The sequence below is a fragment of the Aquarana catesbeiana genome, linkage group LG04 (assembly GCF_042186555.1).
Source record: "Aquarana catesbeiana isolate 2022-GZ linkage group LG04, ASM4218655v1, whole genome shotgun sequence".
Classification (NCBI taxonomy): Eukaryota; Metazoa; Chordata; class Amphibia; order Anura; family Ranidae; genus Aquarana; species Aquarana catesbeiana.
In genome coordinates this window covers 466951005-466970691 of record NC_133327.1, presented here as the reverse complement: position 1 = coordinate 466970691, position 19687 = coordinate 466951005, and the positions used below count along the sequence as shown (strand labels likewise).

At 44.3% G+C, this 19687-nt stretch overlaps 1 protein-coding gene across 8 annotated transcripts in view; it reads left to right on the top strand.

Moving 5' to 3' along the window:
* ARID4B (AT-rich interaction domain 4B) overlaps positions 1-19687 on the top strand; it is a 1373103-nt gene that overhangs the window by 575420 nt on the left and 777996 nt on the right. For all 8 annotated transcript variants that reach the window (XM_073627572.1, XM_073627571.1, XM_073627570.1 and 5 more), the window contains one exon: positions 13337-13431. In XM_073627572.1, coding sequence (XP_073483673.1) covers positions 13337-13431 — 95 coding nt within the window. The remainder of the gene's footprint in view (positions 1-13336; positions 13432-19687) is intronic.

Genomic DNA, 19687 nt, shown 5'->3' with positions numbered 1-19687 from the left:
CTGTGTAAATGATACTGGCAGTGAAGGGGTTAACCACTAGGGGGCTAGGGAGGGGTTAAGTATGACCTGGGGAGTGTTACTGTGGGGGGGGGCGTGGCTACATGTGACACTACATGGCTCCCGATCACAGAGATCAGTGACACTGTCACTAGGCAGAACGGGGAGATGCTTGTTTACATTAGCATCTCCCCATTTGTCCTCTTCATGAGGTGATCGCGGGTATCCCCATGGTGATAGAGTCCATGGGACCCGCAACCCAACTCGCGTAGCTCCCGGCCGGCGCGCACGCAATGGCACGGCGGCAAATTCAAAGGCATGTATGGGTACGCCCATTTGCCCAGCCGTGCCATTCGGCCGACGTATATCGGCGTGCGCCAGTCGGGAAGTGGTTAATACAAATTAGCATGACCAAATGTAGTTAACCCCGTATCTGCCAAAAACATCATATTTAGTTGGCATACGAACAGTGTTTACTGCGACCGATTACTGTGCCCTAAAATGTACAACAGTAAAGAAAAGCACATGGAGCAGCATGCAAGTAATAATAGGAACATAATTTATTTGCGTTCTAGGGTACTAAATATGCCCAGATACGTGGCACAGCCATGGGCAGCTCTGCTCCTCGTTTGCAAATGTATTTGTTGAACACATGGAGGAATGTGACGTTTATATTATACAGGTGTTACAACTGTAACGTCTGCAACTCCTTAATGTGTGGAGAAAGATTTGCACATCCACATAAGGGCAAGCCTTTCTGAATACATAAATGTGGACTGTAATATTGAATATTGTCATACCTTTTGAAGTGCCCACTTTCACCGGTATACGTTGGTAAGGCGATTGGCCCCTTTAAGCTGAGATTTCAGAGCCATAGGAATGACATCAGGACAACCTTGGCTAAGACTGAGGAGGATGCTCTGACTAACCTAACCAAACCTGTTGCTGTACATTTTGTGACAAAAAAACTACATGAGCTTAAGGACATGGTAATTGAACATGTCGATCGTATGGTAAGAGGAGGTGACCACAACTGCTGCCTCTTACGCAGGGCTTACTGGATCTATACATTAAACAATGTACAGCCCAGGGGCCTTAACATTTTAACCTTTCACTTGCTTTCTTGACGAAAGTTTATCTGTTGGGCTGGTTCAGGACTGAGTTTTGTTATTGGTGTTTATTATTCTGATTTTCTACTTCCTAACCTTTGCTATCCCATTTTCTCCTCCATTCTTTCGGTGTTTACTCTCCATTTTCCCCTCTTCTTCCTCCTTTCTTCTCCTGCTTGTTCCTCTTTTTCCTGTTCTGTTCTCTCTGCCCCCCTTCTTCTTCTTCTCCATTCCTTCTTCCACAATTTTTAATTTTTTTGCTTTTTTTTTGATTTTATCTTTTTCTGCTTCTTTTCTTTTGGGTTCTGGTTCTCACGTTCTGCAGCATCTTTCATTTCATTCTTTCATTTTTAAATTTTTGATATTTCTATTCTGTTTTATTTTATATTTTTCATGTATTTTTATTTTCTATTATTTTATTTTTATTCATTTTTTATTTTTTCTTTTTTTATTTTTTCATTAACAACTGGGCACTTAAACCCCCCGCTTACCCAGACCAATTTTCAGCTTTCAGCGCTGACGCACTTTGAATGACAATTGCGCGGTCATACAACACTGTACCCAAATGAAATTTTTATAATTTTTTTCCCACAAATAGAGCTTTCTTTTGGTGGTATTTAATCACAGCTGGGGTTTTTATTTGTTGCTAAACAAAAAAAGATGGAAAATTTTGAAAAAAAAAAATCATGTTTCATAGTTTGTTATAAAATTTTGCAAACAGGTCATTTTTCTCCTTTATTGATATGCGCTGATGAGGCAGCACTGGTGGGCACTGATGGGCACGGATAAGCACAGTTAAGGTGGCACAGATAAGGCGCCACTTATGGGTGGCACGGATGGGTGGAACTGATGGGCACTGATAGGTGGCACTGATGGGCACTGGTAGGTGGTACTGATGTGCAGCACTGTTGAGGCACTGAGTGTGGGCACTGATGGGTGGCACTGTAGGCACTGATGGGTGGCGCTGGTGGGCACTGGTAGACGGCACTGCTGCCTATTGCTAGGTGGCACTGGCAGAGGGCACAGCTGGGCACTGAGGATCTGGTGGCGCTCTCACAGCCGCTGGTGATCGTCTTTTTTTTTTTTCCTCCTCACGCTGTCAGTGCAAGGAGAAAAAATAGTCGATTACCGGCTCTGTTGATGTCACATGATCAGCTGTCATTGGCTGACAGCTGATCATGTGGTAAGGGGTCGGGATCGACCCCTTACTCCGATCTGTTATCAGGCGGGTCTCATAGACTCTCTGATCACAGAGTGCCCTGCAGGGGGCACGCAGGCCACTCGTGCAAGGGACGACGTCAATGGACGTCGTCCCGGCAAAGCAGGTCCGCGCTGTAGCCGTCATTCAGCTATAGCGCGGATCTCTAGTGGTTAATCACTCATTTATTAGCACTGCGCTTTCTTCTTTACACACTAGATGGCTCCAGCCTCCCCTCGATGTTGCCCCAACATATACTTATCCAGTGCCCGCTGCGGTGTCCAACATTCCTGTGGCAACTGCCGTGGCCCGTCTGGAGTGTTTTGCTGCTACTGTGCATGCACTGCATTGGAGGCTGAGTCACACGCCTCCCTGCAGCAAGGCAACGTAGACACACAGTGTCAAGAGACTGCACGGCCCGCTACTTGGGCACAGCCATCTGGCTGATTTTTTACACAAACAGTATTTTAACTTCAAGCAGTGACCAGTATCTCTGTACATATGTTTAATGACTACTGCAGTTGTTGACTATTATGTTACTGATTGTATTGTCTTTTTTGACAGTTATGTCATACATTTAAACTGAGTGTAATGGTGGGCTTATGATGTCATTTTAGGCTGCAAAAGTTTTCACTGATTGGTGGTTTGTCTAATTAATAATTGTGTGTTGCACTTTGTCACTTGCCTGAAGAAGGGCTCCGAAACGTTGCCGTATGTGTACCTTGTGACCGTGTAAATAAAGCTTTGGACCCTTCTTTGGGGATACATTGGTGTACTTATGACATTTCTCCATTCAGATTGTCGGTGGTTTCCAGCCTGTCGTTATTACAGCACCTAATATTGTTACAACCATTTCCATGAACGTGTGCGTAGGGAATATTGCAATTGAAAGACACAGCAATCACAGATCCCTGCTGATTCACATCGCAGGGGACATACGGGAAGCACGGTCAAGGGAGGATGTCCATAACGCCCTCTGTCATGTACCTGGTCAGCGAGCCTAATGTGTAGAAGGTCTCTTGTACAGCTCCAGCTCGAGAGCCACTGGTAGTGAGACAGCAGCCCCACAGGAGCACAGTGAGTGCCTGTAATCAGTCCAGTAGTCTGCGTGACAGGCAGTCTGCTGATAAATGTGGCAGCAGAGCAGGCTGGTAATGGGTGAGCTGGCACAATGCTTGGCTGGTGGCAGACTGTAGTAAGCAGCTGGAAGCAGGAACCAGATGGAAGCTTGCTGGATAAGTGAGGTGCAGGGTCAGACAGGCATAGACAGCAGGATGGTCAGGTAACAAGCCAAGTCAATACTGAGAGATCAGTCAAACAGAAACAGGAGGCAAAAGCAGAATCCAAGACAAGCCAGGGTCAGGGCAGGTAGCAGACAATCGCAGGTCAGAGGTAAGCCGGATCAAGATCAGAAGTCACACGGAATCAGGATACAACACAGACAAGCTGCAGACCAAACAGAAATTAGCCCATACTTAAGCTTGTTTAAACAGCCCGCTTGGCGCCAGCATTAGTGACAGATACGCACATAGATGCACGAGTGCGCATGTGCGCTCGCCTTTGCCAATGATTATGCACATCAACTCAGGCATTTGCCTTTCTGTGCACCAAGACATACCAGCAGCACCACAGACATGCCTTCTCTGACACCCTCCCAGCAATGTGAGCCCGAACTGTAGCCTCCTTTTGGCTATAGCACGGGCTGGAGGTGGTTAAAAAAAAAAAAGTGAAGTTGTTTGTTGTTGCACCTGTGGTACAGTAGTACAGTAGCCATCAGTGGCGCCAGCCCCTAATCTACATGCAGGTTGCCGGACGCATGGATTCCAATGGGAGTTTTTTATTTTTTTGGAAGCACATGATGAGGCTCTAGTTGGCTTAAAGAAAGAGTGGGCTCAGAGCCCTGAGCCCACCCAGTTGTGTATTGTCTTCCTGCTTCACCTCCTGGCCAATCAGGAAGTAGGAGGAGCGTGATTGGCCAAGAGGATGTGCAGGGTTCGGGACTCAAGAGATGGCTCAGTGCTCTGCACCTGCGCCGATTGAGAGCCCGATTACATGAGTTCCAACCACTAAGGGGGGGGTTTGGATGTTGGGTGGTTTGTTTGCACGCCCCCCCCCCCACCCGGAGAACCAGCCACCACTGGCTGCCATACTACCAAACAGTTACAATTTATATTTTGCTGATGTGGGCTCAGTATAATTGACTCTATTTGTTTGCAGGTCAGAATCCATATTTTGTACTTTGCTAGGATGGCTTCAGTAAAAGGAAATCTGTTTGGTTGCTCTAGCTTTTATATGTTTTGAACATGTTGCTTTTTATTCTTGTATTGTTTTGATGAATAATAGGATTTTTAAAACAGCTCAGCTTGTAAATAGTTTTTTTTTTTTAAGTACATCACGGGACACAGAGCCATAATAGTTAATATGTGGGTTATAGGCCACCTTCAGGTGATGGACACTGGCACGCCCTAAGACAAAAAATGCACTCCCTATATAACCCCTCCCACTACTGGGAGTACCTCAGTTTTGTAGCAAAGCAATACCCGTGTATACCAAAGAAGGGAGGGACCTCTGATGTCCCGTGATGTGAAGTATTTTACAGGTAAGCTGTTTTAAAAATCCTATTTTCTTCTCGTACATCACGGGACACAGAGCCATAGTAGTTACTATGTGGGATGTCCCATAGCAATGGCAACTGAAGGGAGGGAGACACAACAAAAGTAGGGCACTAAGAGAGTAGAGGACGTATACTGCACCCTGCAGTACACTGCGCCCAAAGGTGATATCCTCATGACCTTTTACATCTACTTGATAGAATCTGGTAAATGTATGGATTAAAGACCAAGCTGCGGCCTTGCAGAGCTGAGCCATAGAGGCTTGGTGATGCACTGCCCAAGAAGCACTAACAGCCCTGGTGGCGTGCGCTTTAATATGAAAAGGTGGAATTTTCCTTTTTAAACCGTAAGCTTGAACAATTACTTGAATCCATTTAGAGATAGTAGATTTCAACGCTGCCTGTCCTCTTTTAGGACCATCTGGCAACACAAACAAAACATCTGTTTTGGGAATTTGAGCTGTCACCTTCAAATAGACCTTGACCGCTCTCACCACATCAAGAGAATGTAGTGACCTTTCTTCCACAGAACGAGGTTCTGGAAAAATTGAAGGCAGAACAATATCCTGGTTTAAATGAAAACCTGACACTACCTTCGGTAGGAAATTAGGATGAGGCCGCAATACAACCTTATCCTTATGAATAATCAAATATTGCTCTTTAAAAGAAAGAGCAGCCAACTCTGATACTCTTCTTGCAGAAGATATGGCAACCAAGAAAATTTTCCTTGTCAAGAGGACCAAGGGAATATCTCGTATTGGCTCAAAAGGCTGTTTCTGTAATGCCGACAGGACTAAATTCAAGTCTCAAGGGTTCAGGGGTGACCTAACTGGAGGATTAATCTGCGTTACCCCCTGAATAAAGTTACGAACCAGAGAGTGTGAAGCAAGTGGTCGTTGAAAAAACACTGATAAGGCGGACACCTGGCCTTTGATAGTACTCAAGGCCAGCTTCATTTCCAGTACCATCTGCAGAAACTCAAGGATCCTACCTATGACATGTTTCCTCGGGTGCCAACCCCTGGATTCACACCAAGAGACATATGCCTTCCAGGCTCTATAGTATATGACTCTGGAGGCTGGCTTCCTAGCATTAACCAAAGTAGAAACTACTGAACCGGACAGCCCACGGTCTTTCAAAATTAGGGTCTCAATAGCCAGACCATTAAATTTAGCGTTTGTAAGGTTGGATGGAATACTGGACCTTGCGAGAGAAGGTCTAGCCATAGTGCTAGAGTCCATGGGTCCCCTACCACCATCTTTACGATCTCTGCAAACCAAGATCTTCTGGGCCACAAGAATTGCCTCCTTCCCTTCCTGCTTGATCCTGCGAAGAAGACGCGGAAGCAGCAGAACAGGAGGGAACGCATAGATCAGTGAAAACTGATCCCACGAAAAAACCGAGCTATCTGTTCCACATGCCATCGGATCCCTTGTCCTTGACACAAAGTTGTTGATCTTGTTGTTGAACCTGGACGCAAACAGATCCACATCCGGAATTCCCCATATTTGACATATTGACAGAAAGGTATCGGGGTGAAGAGACCATTCCCCCCAGGAACAACTGTTAACGACTCAAGTAGTCCGCCTGCCAATTCTCTATCCCTGGAATGAAAAATGCTGACAGACAAGGAATGTTATCTTCTGCCCAAGATAGGATATAATTCACCTCTCTTTGGGCCGCACGACTTCTCGTGCCCACTTGCAGATTGATATAGGCCACTGCTGTTGCATTGTTGGATTGGATTCTGAAAGGAGAATTCTGTAGTCTGAGCGTCCAGGCCTTCAGGGCCAGGCGTACTGCCCGAATCTCTAGGATATTGATGGGCAAGGTAATTTCTGATTTGGACCATTTCCCTTGGACAGACGCTTCTTCCAGGAGTGCTCCCCAGCCCAGAAGGCTGGCATCTGTTGTTACCACCTTCCAGATAACTAGTAGAAAGGATTTTCCTTTTTGAAGATTCTTGGATATCAACCACCAATTGAGGCTCTGACACATTTTGGGGAATAAACGCATTGGGAAGTCAAGAGCTTTGGACCTTCTTGTTGCAAGTTGACAGGATACTGTTTTGCAGCAGTCTTAAATGAAACTGCGCATAAGGAACTGCCTCGAAAGAAGCCACCATCTTTCCCAACAATTTCATGCAAAGTCGAATAGAAGGATTCTTCTTTGTTTTGACCAACTGAATCAGTTCCCATATGGAACTGATCCTTTTCTGGGGCAAAAACACCCTCTTCTGAACTGTATCTATGATCAGCCCCAAGTACTGCAATCTCCTTGATGCATATAGAATAATAGGGGGAGAGTTTGGGACTTTAAATGAAGCACATGGTCTGTGCCTCAGACCCTGGTTCAGGTACAAGAAAAAGGAAGGTGGGACTTTGAATGAGGCCATTGATTTGTGGGGGTGTGATAATTAGAAAGTATATTTAATTGGCATATGGAATCTGACAATACATAACAATGATGCACATGGCAGAAAAGGTTTAATATGTATACACACACACACATACATGGTATTGACCTCATGAATACATTACAAATACATGTCAAAGGGACGGCATATAAAATTGACAAGCGATTCATTAGGGCAAGATGAATTATTGCAGATTTGTATGTATACACATCATCTAAATGGCACTATGCAGTAAAACAATGGTAAAAAAGATATGATCATTTGGTTGTAGATAATGAGACTAAGTAGATTCCTATCAATAGGCATAAGAATGCATCCTATAAGCCCGACGCACGTTTCGTGGATAGTATCACTCTTCAGTGGCAGATGCATGCAACTCTATAAAAAAAACAAAACATGAGTAGACCAGTATGATCAACCAATATACCCCTCAACGGGGAAAATGTGTGCAAGAAAAAAGGGAGAGTGTTACTCATCCCTCTAAGTACTTACATCTTGATAAGTCTGGAAAATGGGGGACGAGGACTCAGAGGCTGTCCAAATTGTCTGTACCGGGAGCTGTGGAAGGAGACCAAAGGAGAGGGACCAGGTGCACAAAACATCATCCACAAGAAAAAAGAATGAAAGGCAGAATTCCAGGTAGTGGTATGAGTGGGCTTCATGTCTGAAAATATATATATTGGGTGTACTATAAATATTTTGTGTTGTGGGAAGTAGCTAGAGCCCAATGCCAAAGTGTAGGTGGACAAGTGAATGTGAAAAGAAAGGATCAAAGATGAAAAAGAGAAGAAAAGGAGGAGAAAAGAAAATAAAAAAAAAGAGAAAAAGGGGGAAGAAAAAAGAGAAAAAGAAGACCATGAGACAGGTATAAATGACAAAATATAAGTGAGCAGTGTATGAGCATAAACAGGAAAGGAACAACCATGTAATTACCTGTTTAGGATATAAAAGTAGGTGCCATGTAGTGTGCAGTGTGCACAGAGAGGTGCTGCCATGAAGACTGGCTAGCACAGAGTGAGGATGTTAAATACACTCGGCACACACCCACGGGCTCCTCCCAACATCACACAGGTGCATCAAGAAAGGAAGAAAGGTGTCTACGCCCGAGCAGCGGCCGCCACCCTTGAAGGTTAGAGACGCCCTCCTCCATATGGTGACACCAGATGGAAAGATTCAAACACACCAGCGCCAGGAAGCCCTGTGGGGACATTGCGTGCATGGCATGGAAGTGTGATGCCGATTTGTGGGAGAGGCAGGCCCACCAAATCTCCTGCATCACTCGATGCACAAATGGGGGGAGGGGGAATGCGCCAGCTCACTTTTATTTTGTCATTTATACCTGTCTCATGGTCTTTTTTTCTTTTTCTTCCCCCTTTTTCTCTTTCTTTTTCTCATTTTTTGTCTTTTCTTTCTTTTCCTTTCTCTTCCTTTTCTTCTCTTTTCTTTTCCATCTTTGATACTTTCTTTTCACATTCACTTCTCCACCTACACTTTGGCATTGGGCTCTAGCTACTTCCCACAACATAGAATATTTATAGAACACCCAATATATATATTTTCAGACATGAAGCCCACTCATACCACTACCTAGATTTCTGCCTTTCGTTCGTTCTTCTTTTTCTTGGGGATGTTTTGTGCACCTGGTCCCTCTCCTGCGAGCTCCTTCCACAACTCCCGGTACAGACAATTTCTGGTGAGCGGGGAAAATTGGCACATGAAGAGAAGCATCCCCTTGATGTCGATTTGACGCAAGAAGTTCTCCACCTTGTAGGATGGAGACTACTGATCGGATTGACTCCATGCAAAAAAAGCAGATATTCAAAAACCGGTTTAGATCTTTGAGATCTAAAATGGATCTGACATCCCAGTTTGGTTTTGGTACCATGAAAAGGTTTGAATAAAACCCTAATCCTTGCTCTCCCAAGGGGACCACCGATATCACTCTTTGAGACAAGAGATGATCCAAAGCTAGAAAGAGACTTCTTTTTTACAGGATCCCTGGGAACGTTTTATCTTAGAAAGTGAGGCAACGGGAATTCCCGGAACTCTAGTTTGTAACCTAGAGAAATTGAGGAAGCCACCCATCTGTCTTGACATTGTTCCTGCCAGACCCTTTAAAACTGCAGAAGTCCCCCCCCCCCCCCCCACACTTGAGCGAGCGGGGGTGTCCCTTCATAAGGAGGTTTTAGTATTTTGTTTAGTGGGTTTTCTCCCCCAGGGCCTCTTTTGACCCTGGGACTAACCCTGAGGTTTACCTCTTTAACCTGGCTGTGGAGGCCATTGTGACTGCCTAGAGGCTGATGCTTCTGGCACTGGAGAAGAAGCTTGTCTAAAACAAAAATGCTTAAACTTCTTCTTAACCAGTAAAAGGGAACTTTTCCCATTAGAAATTCTTTGGATGTATTTATTCAGATAGTATCCAAATAACCGTTCACCATGAAATGGGAAACTGGCAAGAGCTTTTTGCATGGCGCTTCGGCTGACCAATTTTTCAACCATAAGATTCTACGCGCATGTACCAGCCCTAGCATAAGCCGTGAGGCCTGGAGAATAGAATCTTTCATAGCGTTTACTGTAAAACACAACGCCTCTGATATCCCAGCCAAATCTTGGGCCTGCTTATCAGGAATAATTTTGAGTACCTCTATAAACTGGTCCTTTAGGGACTGAGATACCCCGATTGCTGCCAGCGCAGGCTGAACCACTGAACCTGCAAGCAAAATATAGTTTATAAAAAGGAATTCCAACTTCTTATCTGTTAGATCCTTCAGCATTTGAGCATTGTCTACAGGACAAGTCAGGTTTTTTGCTAGAAAATTACTTAGAACCCCCAAACATTATATATGTTTTTTTTTCTAACACTCTAGAGAATAAAATGGAGGTCGTTGCAATACTTTTTTTTTTTTTGCACCGTATTTGCGCAGCGGTCTTATAAGCGCACTTTTTTTGGAAGAAAAATAACTTTTTTGAATAAAAAAAATAAGACAACAGTAAATTTAGCCCATTTTTTTTTTTTTATATTGTGAAATATAATGTTACGCCAAGCAAATTGACGCTCGTGGAAAGGCGTCAAACTTTTACCCTCAAAAATCTCCATAGGCGAAGTTTAAAAAATTCTACAGGTTGCATGTTTTGCATTACAGAGGGGGTCTATGGCTAGAATTATTGCTCTCGCTCTACCGGTCGCGGCGATACCTCACATGTTTTGTTTGACCACCATTTTCATATGCGGGCGCTACTCGCGTATGCTTTGGCTTCTGCGCGCGAGCTCATCGGGACGGGGGTTTAAAAAAAAAAAAAAAATGTATTATTTATTTTACATTCTTTCATTTTTTTTTTTACACTGTTTTAAAAAAAAAAAAAAATTGTGTCAATTTTATTCCTATTACAAGGAATGTAAACATCACTTGTAATAGAAAAAAGCATGACAGGACCTCTTAAATATGAGATTTGGGATCAAAAAGACCTCAGATCTCATATTTACACTAAAATGCAATAAAAAAAAAGTCATTTAAAAAAAGATGACATTGAAAAAAATATGCCTTTTAAGAGGCGTGGGCGGAAGTGACGTTTTGACGTCGCTTCCGCCCAGCAGTGTCATGGAGACAAGTGGGCGCCATCTTAACCTTACTCGTCTCCAGGCACAGGACGGAGATGGATGCGATCATCTCCGCCGCTACCGACGGCTCCGGTAAGCGGCGGAGGGCACCGGATCGCGGCGGGAGGGGGGCCCCCTCTCGCCACCGATAAAAGTGATCTTGCGGCGAATCCGCCGCAGGAACCACTTTTATCAGAAAGCCGGCCGCTGCATGAAAACGGGGGGATACCGGGGTTATGGCAGCTAGCTGCTGCCATAATCCCGGTATCCCCCTTCAAAGTTTGGACGTACATCGTCGTGCGGCGGTCTGGAAGTGGTTAACAAGGCAGTTTAAATAGCCAGAAGGGGCTGGCTGTAGGCTGGTCTGACGAGCAAAAAATGATCACCAGGTGAGCCGCTGTGTAACGATGAGTGCTGGCAATTAACCAACAGCTGAGCACTGAGAAGAGAGGGCTGAGAGCCCAATGCTGACAGTGTGTACTAATGTGCAATGCTGCTGTCTTGTTGTTGGATCTGTGTACTGCTTTTTTTGTGAACTTACTGTTCTGAACTGCTTGCTCTGAAATCAAATACTTTTTTTTTTTTTTTTTTTTTTTTTTTTTTTTTACCCATAAACCCTATTTTCTGTCTATTTTAAAAAAAAAAAGCTCAAGTCATGTTTGATTAGCTGCATCATCAGCTACAGTATCCAAGGAGTGACAGCTCTGAACCCAGGAGTGATGTAATGCATGTCACTGGGTTCATTCATCTCCGGGGAGATCCAGGGAATAAATACTCCCTGATTACCTCCTGCTCTTGCAGTTAGTGCCATTTACTGTGATCCCGAGCTCCCTGGAGGAACTAAGAAGTCTGGCAACCAGCACGGGTGGATTTGGCATCACTTTTGAAGTCCTGAAAATATGACTGGGCAGCTATAGAGCCACCCAGATTGCTTTTACCTTAAGGACACTTTCACACTGGTTTGTTTCAAAACTGCCAGTAAAATGCCTATGCTTTAATGGAGCGTTTTTGCAAGCGACACCAAAAACGCTTAGTGGGAGTGTTTTTGAGGCAGTTCCCATTCATTTAAATGGGGAAGAGCGGTTTCTTTTTTTTTTGTTTTGTTTCCCAAACATGCTCCAAAAATGCTGCAATGCAATCAGGCTATTTTTTACTGCAACGGAAGTGCACCACCCCAGCATGAAAACATTCATTGATTTTAAAGGGAAAAATGTTTCTTGATTTTTAGGTGAAAAACTCCTCAGTGTGAAAGGGCCCTAAAGCACACCAAGCTCAAAGCTACAGCAGCCATGAGCTTGTTTTTAATTCCTTGTATACCAAGCCATTTGTAAACTTACCTTGGTAGCTAAGGGGGTAAACTGGACCTGTTGCCAGATTATTAATTTTGTGGATAAAATCTTCCCATAAGTTTTACGTGCATTTAACAAATGTTATGCATGTTTTGTAAAAGCCTCCCTTATGTGCACATCAAAAAGCTCGAACTGCTTCTCAGTGCTGCCATCTTATATGGAATGTCAGCAGACTCAAATGACAGTGGAAAATGGTTCCTTTCACTTCTACCCTGGCCAGCGCAGATTTTAGACTGTTTCAGAAAAGGAGAGAGCTATGCAAAGCAGGCACTGTGCTATGTAATAGACTAGTTAATTTCTCCAGTAACTTTGAAGGAATATTGCAAGTGAATAAAGTTAATTTATGGAAAGGTAAACCACTGCAAGTATGCACTACAATTATTTTTTGCGCTTTTACCTGCCACCTTTTAGGTTAGTGACAGTCTCTTTAAAGTTATTGCATTTAGAAGCATACTCCCCAGCCTGTCAAACTCATTGCGCCCAAGAAAAAGGAATGACTAGCTGCAGACTCGGTAAATTCATGTAAGATAGCATGAGAACTTACCCTCCTATTCTCTCCCCCTGGCACCAATGATACCAATGATACTTTAATCTTGAATACAAACATCTTGTATTTTGTTTATTTTGAACTAAAACCATTAAAACATAAGTAGTTGCCCACTCTACACATTGGTGGAAAGAATTGCAATTGCTTAGAGTAGGAGTACATAAAGACTAAGGAATTCTGCATTCTTGCATGCAAGTGGTTATTATATACAGCAATGTATGATATGGTATGGTAATAGTAAACAAATTGCCACAAAGGGGGAGGGGAGGGAAGATGGTATGGTGATGCTTTTAAAATTTCTTTTGTCTTTTTTTTTCTTTTTCGGGAACGTGTAGTGTTTTTGCATATTCTTGTATTTACAAGTACATTGTTTCCTAATGATATGTTTACTGCAACTGAAAACATTTTATTACATATTCTGTTGTCTTCCTATGTCCCACAGTAGTCATGTTTTTATTCTGATCACTTAGCCATTCTCTGATTTAATAATGTCGCTTTAATGTTTTTTTAGGAACGCCAATCAACAAAAAACCTGTACTGGGATACAGAAATTTAAATCTGTTCACATTGTTTCGCCTTGTTCATGAACTTGGAGGATTTAATAATGTAAGTAGCATGGTATCACAGGTAGCAGGGAACTTATTATTGTATCTATGGGCTTTGGGATCTCTTAGAGCAAAGCAATGTTATGACATTAACAACATAGAAAAGCAAAACAAGAACAGGTAATGGAGATCCACAAGAGAGCAGTTTTAGTCTGAGAATAGAAAAATCGGAAAATATCACAGTCAGTGGTAAATGGCTTTCACTGTGGTTCCATGAAGCATTTAGTCTTCATCAGAGCCACTAAAGTTATAGATGGCATGTGACAGGACAATTACCAATATATCTCTAACAGGATTGTCTAGTGAAATACTACAGACAAACGAACAGATGTTACAGTCAAGACAGAAAGAGAAGCTGAAGGTCAGATACATGGGATCAAAAAGCTGAAACCAGGTCAGGTAAGATTATATTTAGAACACAGGCAGCCATAGTCCAAACGCAAGGACAGACACACAAAAGCTTAAATCAAACCGTCACTATAGTTTAACTCGGATGGTTGCTGTCACACAGGCTAGTGAGGGAGGCCCACCTAAACAGTCACGAAAAAGGGATAATCGTAAGATTATTAAACTCTAATTACACCTTGTATACAACGTATTGATAGGGAAGTATGTTCATACAGATATCAAAATCATACCTTACAGGACATAGGAGTTTCATTTTTCATAGCCCATGAGTTCTATGCAGCTACCTTCAGGGGATTAGACATTGGCAAAACAAACTTTCTATGGCCGCCCACAGGGTACACCATATGACCCCATCAATGCCATGAGACTGCAGTTTTCTTTTAGCATCCTTAAAGCCGACCTTCCGTTCTCTTTCGTTCATCGACGGACACAGCGTCTCCTTAATCTTGACCATTGGGTTATATCGCCTCTGCAGGTGTAGGACTAGGCAGAACAAAAAACACCTGGCTACACCCATGAGCTGTCCTCAGTCAGTATATAACCCCCTCCCTGCTCTAGGTATTCGGTTTATTTCTGTCTAATCAGGAGTAAGGACCTAGCTCCTTGCTGGGACCTTTTGGTCCTAGCAAATTTTACTTTTTGTCTTTTTTTTCCATGCATTTTCTCCTGGAAGATCTGCAATCAACTGCCGGGCAGGGCAACGGGCTGGATAATCTAGATCTAGTGGTCTCCCCAGTCCAGCCAGGGAGTGCGTGCAGACCGCAGCTACGCACTAGGTCGGCCATGATGACATAGCCTCAACGGACAGAGGCTGGCCCGCGAGTTAAACATCTCGCAGATTCACATACAAACGGGCTCTGGTCCTGGTCGCAGCGCTCCCTTGGCCGACAACATCCCACTTCAGTAATGAGGAGTTCTGTCTGGAGGGTCACCTGCACCATGGATCGGTAAGTACAGTTCCCCTTTACCCCTTTGTGCAGTTTGGGGTGGACGCGGGTAGCCTCCAGGGATGGTCGGACCTGCCTGCAGGATCCCTCCTCCCATCCTAAAGTCCCCTGGTTAAACTGGGCTTCCCCCTCCCCCCATGGATTGGTGAGAGTCCCAGGGCAGGCAGCAGAGACCCCTGGGGGTCTCCCCTGCCATTTCCCTTCTGGGTGGTGTGTGTCCTGCCCTGGCGGTATGGGGGGGTTCAGTGCAGTGAAGACCCCTAGGTGCATGCCCTGCTGTGTGTGCAGTGTGAGGTAGTGTGCAGTTTGGGGGTCCCAGTGCAGCGTGCACAGTAGTGTTCCCTTAAATTTTTACCCTGCCTGGTGGAATACAGTACCTTTTTGGAAGGGGGTCCCCTTGCAGAGGTTGCAGCAATGTGGGAGGCACAGAGAGAATCCTGGCAGCATGCTTCAGCATGTCAAACGTCCGGCGGCCATTTTTGGGTGGTCTGATGACATCACAGCGGCCATTTTCCGTTGGTCTGGCTGGTGGCCATGTTTGTGTAGCCAATGATGTCACAACAGCCATTTTTCGTTAGTCTAGTGAGACGCTAGAGACGACCAGAACCTCGTGGAGATGCCAGAGCTCCTCCTCTTCCTCCCCTATGCTTCTCTTCCTGTCCCGGGATATATGAAATGGACGCCGACATTGGTGTTGCTGGGTCCGAATTACGGCGCGCCTCCGTTTTGGTAGGGTGAGTCTTTGGGGGTCCCTGTGTATCTCCCTTTCTGCTGATAGGTACCCTGGCCATTGGGGTGTCCCTTAGTGGTGCCAAAGTTCCTTTGTACTATAGGGTCTTCTTCCTTATGGAGCCTCAGGGTCACACTCACCCACTGATCCCCTCATAGAGGTGGCAGGTCCCTCAGAACCCCAGCTTCTCATGGTTGCGCTGACGGCGGTGCTCGAGTCATTTGTATCCCGGGTGGAAGTAGCGTGTGGGCGAAGACCCAGGAGGAAGCTTCCCCCTGCCTTCCCCTGCTCAGTCTGTCTCATCATCTGATTCTGAGCCTGATGCGGCCGGGGACGAGGCCCGTCCAGGGGGTTTTAATATCTCGCCCCCTGACCCGCCCAATAGTGAGGATGAGTCCTCTGCGGATTCTACAGTGAGTGAAAAAGCTCTGGTGGACGCACTTGTTACTGCAGGGCGGGAGACTAAAGATGGGGGATGCGGCTGACAGGGCCACAGACGTGGCTGTGTCCTTTTGGTATGCATAAGTTACCTCTCACACCAAGGTTGTTTCCTTATCTGCCTCCTTATGATAGGTTTACCTATAAGGAATGGGAACAACCAAAATCACCCTTTGTGGTCCCTAAACGTTTCTCAATACGCTACCCCTTTGAAGAATCACTTTTAAAAAGGGAACTACCCCACCAGTGGTGGACCCTCCTATTTCCAGGTTGAATAAAGCAACCATGATCCCAGTAGAGGAATCCCTGTCCTTTAAGAACACGGCTAACAGGAAAGCGGAGGCTGTGGCACGCAGCATGTTTACTATGGCTGGGTCGGCATTGGGTCCAGTCTTGGCCTCGGTACTGGTGTCGCAGACCCTAACTGAATGGGCCAAGCTTTTGCGCCAGGGTCTGGGTAGTGAGCAGGTTCCCGCTGCTTATGTTGATTTAACGGACCAGTTGGCCCATGGGCTACAGTATATTTGTGATGCAGCCTTGGATGCAGCTCCTGTGCTGTCCAAGCTTTCTATTTCAGTGGTGGTGATTAGTCGTGTGCTGTGGATTAAGAATTGGTCAGCAGACCAAGCCTCTAAAAAAGCTCTCATTGATCTGCCCTTTCAAGGCGACCGCCTGTTTGGGGCTACCCTGGATGACATCATTAAGGGTGTCACAGGGGGAAAGAGTACCTTCCTGCCTCAATCTAGGAAAGGTAAGGAGCCTCGTTGCAGACGGGGCCTTCCTTCTCAGCCCATAAGAAATTCTTCCGGGCTTCCGGGACTGCAGATAAAGGAAACAGAACTTTCAAGTCTTCCCTGGGAAGTTCCAAGCAATCTTAGCCTAGAGCAGGCTTCTCCAGATCCACTGACAAGACTCCTTCAGCATGAAAGTCTGCCCTCACCCATTGGTGGGGGGACATCTTCGCTGGTTTCCAGATTCATAGACCTCCTTCGTGAGCGTCAAGGGGGTCCACTAATTGAACCTTTTGGGAGTACTAAAGAAGGGGGGACAGCATTTGTCCACTTTGGGGGCCCTGTGTCTCCTTGTGTGGATATAATTCCTGTAAAGGTTCAGGTGGCGTCCGAACTACCCAAGGTCCCCTCTAGCACCTGTCCAGAAAATTGGGCTACCTTGGTCGGACTCTGGAGTGAATGCTAACCAGGTTAGTAGTTTTTCTTCTCAAACATTGGCCCCTTCAGCAGGTTCAGTTTAATGGGAAGTAATTGAGGCTCGTGGCAATCTCGTGAGTTCCTCTGCTAGACGCCGCAGTCGTCCTAGTGCCACTGCTGAGCCAAAGCCAACACCTTCCTCTTCTACGAAGGACCGAGGGCAAAAGTCTTCTGGTGGCATATAAACGTCCCATGGAAGCTACCTCTAAAAGAGGACCAGTTGTACCGAGGGCTGAGCTCTTCCATCCTGCTTTACAGTAACTGGTTTTAATGGCCTAGCCATTGAAAGCCAGGTACTGATAGAAGTCTGTCGGGATCAGTGATCCCTACTATGGTGAAGGCGAGGAAGTTGACTGCCAGTAAGATTATACCATCGTACGTGGAAAGCATACATTTCTTGGTGTGAGTCGATTGGCGTTGATCCTTTTCTGTGGCTCGGATCTTAACTTTTCTTTAACAGGGCGTTGAGCACCATCAAGGGCCAGGTGTCTGCCTTAAAAGTCTTCTTTCAGGGACCCCTAGCCACTCACTCTTTAGTTTGCACCTTCATTCAAGGAGTCCGGCACCTGGCTCCGCCTGTATGTTTTTTTTTCCCGTCATGGGATTTAAACTTTGTGCTATCGGTTCTCCAGAAACCTCCATTCGAGAATATTCAGGAGCTTTCCTTACCTACGTTGTCCCAGAAGGTGGCATTCCTGGTAGCTATTACCTCGGCCCACAGGGTTTCGGAGTTGGCGGCATTATCCTGTCGTAATATAAATAAATAATTGCACTGATATTAACCTATTAATATTACACCGTGTGCCATCAAATACATAGATACCATAAATAAGTGAACTGCCAGATATTGATTGAGTGAATATACAAAATAAATGATAAACAATCCTCCTGTGGAGTAAAATATATAAACTGGATAAATAGATACACACAAATATATCAACCACTGATTGTGTGACAGACAAGATCCTCTGTAGTTAAAAAACGGGACCATATACGCGAGCCTAGATGGATGACGGGTTCAATAATACCATTCCACTGCCGGTAGTTAAAGGTGGAATTCCCAGCTTTCAGCGGACTTCCATGATATGTAGGACAAAAACGGGGGACAAAACCATTGCGTAGGAATCGTGCCAGAGTGATTCTAAATAAGATTACGGTAATCTCACTCACATGTCCCCTTCAGAATGATCGCATGAGAAAAATTTTCAGCTGCATTCAGCTACGCACTGGAGACTCCTCATCCACCACCAGTGAACACACACAAACACTGCTGGAAACGTCACAGGCTCCTCCTCCCAAAGCGTTGCGTCACCAGACATGTGACTTTTTCAAGGGTGCCCATGTGACAGACCTGAACGATACTTGCAGTGTGTGTACTGGTTGCCACGGTAACCCCGGGTGTCAATGCATCATCATATCATTTAAGCGATCTTTAATTCCTTTTGCTTAGTATACTTATGAGTTCCTTTTAAAATAGCATACAAAATAAAATAACATTTTATACCATAAAAACCTGACACTAGACATATTTAATACTAAGTTTAAGAGAATTTAAAATGAATATAAAAACCGGGATAATATCCTCAAACACTGTTATTATCTGAACATCTATGATTTAAAATGTAAACAAATCAAAGAGCACCCTTATCAGGACATAGTGAGAATTACAGCCTGCCATACATATTAAAACAGAAAAAACAATGGACCATGGCTATATTTAAAGTGATAGGGAGAAATAAAAATAAAAAATTATGATATAAACATTAAAAATCCTATATTAAACAATTAAGATCAAAATCTATGTTTAAACCCATCGGCTTGAGAGTACACATATTAAATATCCATTTGGATTCTTGTTTTGCTTAATTCCCTATATTTTTCAATCGCCCAAAATTTTAGTAACGCTGAGTTTTTATCATGGCATAAGGAGAAATGGCGTGAAACACTATGCTTTGGAAAACCTTTTTTGATGTTTTGTATGTGCTCCCTGATGCGTTTCCACATCGGTCGTTTTGTTCTGCCCACATACTGTAACGAGCACGGGCATTGCAATACATACACCACCCCCTCAGTTCTGCATGTCATGAAATCTTTAATCTGATAGTGTGTGTTGTTACTAGTGGATTTGAAATAAGTGCATTTTTGACCATTTTGTTTAGTGTTCTTACATGCATAGCACCGCTTGCACGGATAAAAACCTTTCCTCTGGAAAAAGTTAATTCCTGTGATTTTTTTTCGGAGGGTCCAAGACATTTTTTGCTATTATGTCTCTCAGTGTAGGTGCCCTCCTGTATACAAATCGTGGTTTTTCTGGTAGTATGTTACGTAATTGTGGATAAGCTAAAAGAAGTGACCAATATTTTTTGAATATGCGTTCAATCTGTCGATGCTGAATATTAAAATCCATATTCATCGGAATACCTTGATTTTGTGTTTGTTTCTTCGGTTTATCTTGAATTAATTCATCTCTTGTGATATCTGAAACCTCTTTGACTTTTTCCTCTATAAAGTGCTTTTTATAACCCT